The sequence below is a fragment of the Cotesia glomerata genome, unplaced genomic scaffold (genome assembly GCF_020080835.1).
Source record: "Cotesia glomerata isolate CgM1 unplaced genomic scaffold, MPM_Cglom_v2.3 scaffold_24, whole genome shotgun sequence".
NCBI classification, from domain to species: domain Eukaryota; kingdom Metazoa; phylum Arthropoda; class Insecta; order Hymenoptera; family Braconidae; genus Cotesia; species Cotesia glomerata.
The window spans coordinates 77558-84846 of record NW_025402885.1 but is presented as its reverse complement, the minus strand read 5'-3'; the positions used below and the strand labels follow the sequence as shown (position 1 = coordinate 84846).

General features: G+C 30.4%; 2 protein-coding genes across 2 annotated transcripts; one reads left to right on the top strand and one right to left on the bottom strand.

Annotated features, from left to right (window-relative positions):
* Positions 1 to 761: 761 nt before the first annotated feature.
* LOC123274156 (DNA repair and recombination protein RAD52-like) lies at positions 762 to 1535 on the bottom strand. The gene is made up of 3 exons (XM_044741646.1): positions 1436 to 1535; positions 979 to 1127; positions 762 to 887 (listed from the first exon to the last, which is right to left on the bottom strand). The coding sequence occupies exons 1-3, from the start codon at positions 1533 to 1535 to the stop codon at positions 762 to 764; spliced, it is 375 nt and encodes a 124-aa protein (XP_044597581.1).
* A 2250-nt stretch (positions 1536 to 3785) lies between these two features.
* Positions 3786 to 7289, top strand: LOC123274155. The gene has a single exon (XM_044741645.1). The coding sequence runs from the start codon at positions 3786 to 3788 to the stop codon at positions 7287 to 7289; it is 3504 nt and encodes a 1167-aa protein (XP_044597580.1).

Here is a 7289-nt window from a genome sequence, read left to right as displayed (position 1 = left end):
AAAATTTTCGACTTTTAGCTCCTACAGACTCCTTATTTTGTATGAATTTTGTGTAAGTGATGTAAAAATAATTTATGAACGAATTTTACGATATCCCACTCCACAGAGGAGTGCGAGGGTGGGTCTTAACAATGAAAATTTTAAATTTCCGAGCTGTAGCTCCTATAGGCTCCAAATTTGGTAAGAATCTGTTCTACGGGATGTAGAAATGATTCAAGAGCAGATTTAATGACAGCCTACCCCCAATATGGATTGCGGGGGTGGGCGTTAACAATGAAAATTTTAAATTTCCGAGCTACAGCTCCGACAGACTCATAATTTTGTATGAATTTTCTGTAAGTAATGTAAAAATAATTTATGAACGAATTTTACGATATCCCTCCCCACAGGGGGGTGCGAGGGTGGGTTTCAACAATTAAAATTTTAAATTTTCGAGCTGTAGGTCCTATAAGCTCCAAATTTGAAAAGAATCTGCTATATACGATAAACTGAAACTAAGGAAACGACCCAAAGTCGAAGAAAGTATTTACTAGCGTTATAGATTGAAATATAGATTAACTATCAAGTTGGGATACTAAAATAAAATAATAAATTATAAAATTAGTGTTAGAAAAGTAGATTTAACCGAAAGATGTATCAGAGTTTGTTAGACAAGCTGTACATCTGGTGCCAATAAATAATAAATAAAATTCTCTTATGAGTATTAAAATCAATAATAAAATTTAATGAATCATAAATAATTATGAATTATTTTTTTTTCTTCATTCAAATTTTAATCGTTCTTGATTGGCCAATCTTTTTAATTTTTGTTCGGTTAAAGAGAATAAATGGTCGCGGAATTCATTAAAAAAAAAGAAGGTGTCATAAATAGCCCTGATGAATGATCCCTATTGAAAATAAAAAGAAATTATTATTGTTAATTATTAAGCAAAATTAATTATTAACCCTAATACTAATCAAGGAAATTTAATGTTTTACATTTCGTGCTTGATCATATGCAATTCTATAAGAATCACTTCGTGATTCTTTAAAAGCTATTGCCTCATGAATGCGACCATCTCTCAAAAAAATTTTCACAATAGTAGTGCATCCAACGACATAAATCCCATCAATCTGGTCGACAAAATCTATTTAAGAACAAAAAAAAATTCTTAATGATTTTTGTGAAATTAATTGATCTTATACTCAAAGAAAAATTTAATTCTCAATGAAAAAAGTATTCAGAAAGACATAAGTTGTTTTAGAGCAAGAAAAAATTTTCTACAGTCAAGAAAATATTCTTCACTAAAGAAAGTGTTACATAAGTAACTAAAATATTCGATAACTAAAATAATTAAAGCTATCCAATATATTTTCTTGAGTCAAAAAAAATTGATCAATGATGTATGGATTTGTATCAAACAAGATAAACAAATAATGACTATTATTGACTTACCAATTATTTGTTTTTTAATTTCATGAGACCAATCGTGAGGTCCAAATGTTTTATCTCCATTTACTATTAATTGTTCTAAATCCAAATTATTTAAATCCATTTCGAAAAAAAAAATTGGAAAAAATTTTTTTTTTAATTTGTTATTTTATATTTGGTTATTTTATTGTTTTATTTATTGAACTTTAAATTTTTTTTTTATTTACATTAGTTAATTATTTTGTAAATATACTTATTAATAATATTGGTTGAATATTCTTTGTGAATAATCCCGATAAAAAATATTTATATATAATTATATATATTTATATATAAATTGGTTATATATGATTATATATGAAAAATGGCCAAATATAACCATATCTAATCATATATAATTATATATAATAATATATAACAATATTTAATTATATATTTATTACATCTAATTAATTATTGGGTTAATTTTATGGATAGAGTATTTAATATGGTCCTACGCAATTCTCTGTAACCAATTAAAATGCAAAAAAAATATCTAGCTATAATTTTACGGCTATAACACCAGCGGTCACCCATCCAACTATTAACCCTGCTCAATGCTGCTTAACTTTAGTGATCTCCGTGCGTCTTGAAGTTTCTGTCTGCTGTGCTGCTGTCTTAGATGACAATGATTCTATGATCTACATAATGTATCATATGGGTTTATCATAAATATAATATAAAAATTGATTTTAAAATATATTTGGATAGTCATAATTCATAATTTATTTATTTTACCGAATCTCATTATAATATAACACTTATTTAAATAATAAAATAAATAATGATTTTACTATTAGGTAGTAGCAGAGCAGACCAAAACATCTCATAGGAAATGTAACAAATTTTGTATTTCAGAATTATTTAAACGTAATTATAAACATCATTTTATACTTTTTGTGATTACCAAAAAAAAATTTTTTTTCAAAGAAAAATTTTTATATATGTTAATTATATATAAGCATATATAATTATATATACTTATATATAATTATATATGGGATCATATATAATCTTGGATGGCTGTATATTGCTCCATATATAGTCATTTATAATTATATATGATTATATATGACCTCATATACAATTCCATATATAATCATGTATGATTATATATAACTATATATAATTATATATGGAACTATATATAATCTTGCTTGGCTGTATATTGCTCCATATATAGTCATATATAATTATATATGATTATATATGACCTCATATACAATTCCATATATAATCATGTATGGTTATATATAATTATATATGGAACTATATAATCTTGCTTGGTTTTATATTGCTCCATATATAGTCATACATAATTATATATGATTATATATAACCTCATATACAATTCGGTATATAATCATGTATGATTATATATAATTATATATAATCTTATATACAATTCCATATATAATCATGTATAGTCATGTATGATTATATACAATTATATATGATTATATAGAAACATTTTTTCTCGGGATATTAATTTTTTAGTTTATAAATATATTATTTTAGTTATTAAATTGAAGTAGGTTAATTATTTGTAAATACATAACTTCAGTATGCTTATATTTAGGATGATATTTGTTTTGACACTTTTTTTATTGTGTCAAAATAAAAATATTATCAGACAGCTGTCACGATAAATATTAAAAAAAACTGATCTTATTGATTTAATAAAATCTATTAGACCGGATTTAAGTGAGCTTAATTGAGTGAAGTTAAATAATCTATAATTTTTTTTTATTATTTTTTTTTTTTGTTAATAAGGTGATTCCTTAATAATAATAGAATTTTAGTTAATGTAGTGTTAATGATAATTTAGTGAAATGCTACTCAATTAAGAATTAATTTTATGGATATTCAAAGTGAGTGAAATCAAACCAAAAGTGATTTCTTCTTTTTAATGTTCTTGCAGTCTTGGTGAGTTTTTATTTAATCGTTTTTCTGTTTCAAAATATATAATTCAATATACTTTGTTATTTTCCTCATTTAATTTATCATCATAATTTTAAATAATTTAATTTATAAAGTAATCATCGGAATATTTATTTGATCTCCATTCAATAATAATAACGGATTTGTCAAAACATTGCTAATTGATATATTGAATTATCATTTATTTATTGTTATGATGATAATTTAATTTTTTAAACTATTTTTTCAATTAAATTCCATCACCATATCAACCTAAGTTCAAATAAAGTTTTGTTTATTTACATTTTATAATAATTATTCACCAATGGATTCTGAGATTCTTCTAAAAGTTGTACATATTCTCGGTGATGGCGCGTGTCTTTTTTCTTCAATATCGTATTTATTGTATGGCACTATGTCAAAAAGTGCTCTTATTAGAAATCAGATCGTGCATCATGTATCCAACAACTGGCAGAGGTTCAAATATTTTACTCAGCAAGAATCTGGTGAACCTTATGGTACTAAACGTTTGTACTTCGAGGACATGTCGAAGCCTTATACACAAGGATCTCTTTGTGAAGTTAAAGCGGCGGCAGAGTTGTTTTCATATCAGTTTCAAGTATATCAAGATGGCTGTCTCAGGGCTACGTTTGGTGAAGCATCAGATGTAATTAAAAGACTCAGGTTTACTGGAAACCACAACAACGGTCATTATGACGTTTTAGTTCCATTATTTGAACCAATAAGTATTGATATTACTCAACCATCAAACAATCTTGATCAAAATCTTGAAACAGAGACCGAAGATGTAACAAATTTGTCTTCCTCTCAATTAACTTCTGACACAACTTTCTTGAGTAGTGATGGATCTGCTTTTGTAACTGAAATATCAATACGATCAAAAAGTGGAACAAAACGAAGAAAAAGATTTTCTAGCGCAATCAGAGCTAAACAACTGAAAAAAGCTGCTTCAAAATATACAAAAAACCATAGAGAAGTTCATAGAGAGGCCGCTAGAAAATATAATGAAAGTCATCCTGAAATCTTAAAACAAGCCACCCAAACATATCGTCAAACTCATCCTGATGTAGTGAAAAAAATTCACAAGGCTTACAACGAAAAAAATCCACACGTCAATCGAGCAGCTACTGCCAAATATCATGAAAAAAGATCAAAATCTAAATTATTGTCCTGGACTTCTAAACATTTGTCCGGTTTCAAGTACGATAGTAGAATAAATTATTCGAATGATAAAATTGTCAATCTTGGTCCACGTTCTCCTTGCCAATGGTGTCATGCTCTGAAATGGAAAGATGAGACTCAAGGAATGTGCTGCAGTAGTGGTAAAGTCCAACTTTCTAAGCTTGGCCCCTATCCTGAACCTTTACACAGCCTATTGACTCATCAGGATCCACTATCAGAACATTTTCTGAAAAATGCCCGTAAGTATAATGGATGTTTCCAAATGACATCTTTTGGAGCCAAAGAGGTAAGAGAAGGAAATTTTATGCCAACTTTCAAAGTTCAAGGGCAGGTTTATCACAGAATAGGCAGCTTGATGTCTGAACCTAATCAAAAGCCTTCTTTTCTTCAAATATACTTTGTTGGTGATGAATGTCATGAAAGAGACATCCGTTGTGGAATTTATCCTGGCGTTTATCCGGAATTAGTTCATCAACTGCAGAAGTTGTTACATCAGCATAACAAATATCTTCAGGATTTTAAGGCTGCAATAGATTCAATTCCTAAAGATCAAAAAGACTTCAAAGTAATAATTAATGCTGACAGAAAACCGGCTGGAGAACATAAGGGCCGTTTTAATGCTCCTCAGGCAAAAGAAGTTGCAGTTCTAATTGTCGGACAGGATTTCGAAAAAAGAGACATTGTTCTTCACAGTAGAGACAATAAGTTGATGCGAATTAGTGAAACACACCGCTCATATGATGCTTTACAATATCCTTTGATGTTCTGTTATGGAGAAGATGGCTATCACATCAACATATCTAAGCGTGACGAGACGACTAAACTGCCTCTCGATAAGACAGTATCTGCTTCAGAATTTTACAGCTTTAGAATTATGGAGTGTGAGAGTGAAGTGTGCTATTTATTGCGATTCCGCAATCTTTTAAATCAATTTTTAGTTGACATGTACGCAAAAATTGAGACTGAAAGACTTAACTATATTCGTAACAACCAAAAAAAACTGAGAAGTGAGGAATACGTTCACTTGAAAGATGCTTTGTCAAAAAATGATGAACAATTATCAACAATGGGAAAAATGGTTGTGTTGCCTTCTTCTTTTACTGGAGGACCCCGTTACATGCATGAGCGAACTCAAGATGCAATGACATATGTACGTCATTATGGACGGCCAGATTTATTTATAACATTCACCTGCAATCCTAAGTGGCCGGAAATAACGCAGCTTTTGAGTGAAGGTCAACAGTCTCATGATAGACATGACATCGTAGCGAGGGTTTTCAATGTGAAAGTGAAACATATGATAAAACTTCTTACAGTAGGTCGTATCTTTGGTGACACGAGGTGTCACATGTACACCATAGAATGGCAAAAACGTGGACTCCCTCATGTTCATATTCTATTATGGTTAGAAGAGAAAATGAGACCAGAGTCTATTGACCAAATTATCTGCGCTGAGTTACCTGATCCAGACATAAATCCAGATCTTTATCAAATTATCAAGACAACCATGGTTCACGGTCCATGTGGATCTTTCAATTTAAAATCACCCTGTGTTGTTAATGGTAAGTGCACAAAAAATTACCCCAAGGAATTTTTAAAAGAAACTCAAACAGGAGATGACGGATATCCCAAGTATCGTAGACGATCACCAGCAGACGGAGGAAAAACTTTCAAACTTAACGGAGTTGAAATCGACAACCGATGGATAGTGCCGTACAATCCCGTTCTATCCCATACCTTCGGGGCTCATGTTAATGTTGAGAGTTGTAACTCTGTAAAATCCATAAAATACATCTGTAATTATTTAAATAAAGGATCTGACCAAGCATCGTTTACCGTTCAGGATCTTGATGAGGTGACGAACTACCAGGCGGGACGTTACATCAGTAGCTCTGAAGCAGTCTGGCGAATATTTCGTTTTCCTATTCATGACAGGTTTCCTTCGGTGATGCATCTTGCTGTACATCTTGAAAATGGTCAAAGAATTTATTTTACTGAGCAAGATGTGGTTGACAAAGTAATTAATCCAAAAAAAACAACACTAATGGCTTTTTTTGAGCTTTGCCAAGTTGATGACTTTGCAAAAACTCTTTTGTATGTTGAAGTTCCAGCTTATTACGTATGGAAAAATAACCGCTTTGATAGAAGAAAAAAAGGTAAGGTTGTTTCAGGTTATTTAGGAGTCAAGAAAGATCAAGTTTTAGGTAGAGTTTATACCGTGCATCCCGGAAATACTGAATGTTATCACCTGCGTCTTCTCTTACATGAGATTCGAGGTCCTACATCATTTTCTACTTTGAAAACTGTTGATGGAGTGATTCATCCAACATTTCAAGCAGCATGTAGAGCACTTGGTCTTCTAGAAGATGATGCTAATTGGTGTCGCACTCTGGATGAAGCTTGCATCTCTGATTCGCCCTACAAGATCCGTGAGCTGTTTGCCATTATGTTAGTTTTTTGTCATGTTGACGACCCACCAAAATTATGGGAGAAATATCGAGATTATTTTTCAGAAGATATTAAGAGAGAGGTAGAACGAGACGGTGGAAATGTTGAGCTGTTACTTGATGTTATTTACAACAAATGTCTCATACTACTTGAAGATATTGTTATATCAATGTCTGGAAAAACACTTCTTCAGTTCGGTCTCCACTCTCCAATCCGAGATGAAAGGTTTATTGTCACTAATCGTCAATATTTGCATGAATTGGCTTAA

Excerpts from the sequence above, each read along its gene's own strand:
- LOC123274156 (XM_044741646.1), bottom strand. The coding sequence starts at position 1,535 with ATGGATTTAAATAATTTGGATTTAGAACAATTAATAGTAAATGGAGAT. Across the intron at positions 1,128-1,435 it reads AATTAAAAAACAAATAATTG|ATTTTGTCGACCAGATTGAT; the intron begins GTAAGTCAATAA and ends GTTCTTAAATAG. Across the intron at positions 888-978 it reads CATATGATCAAGCACGAAAT|GGATCATTCATCAGGGCTAT; the intron begins GTAAAACATTAA and ends TATTTTCAATAG.
- LOC123274155 (XM_044741645.1), top strand. The coding sequence starts at position 3,786 with ATGTCAAAAAGTGCTCTTATTAGAAATCAGATCGTGCATCATGTATCC.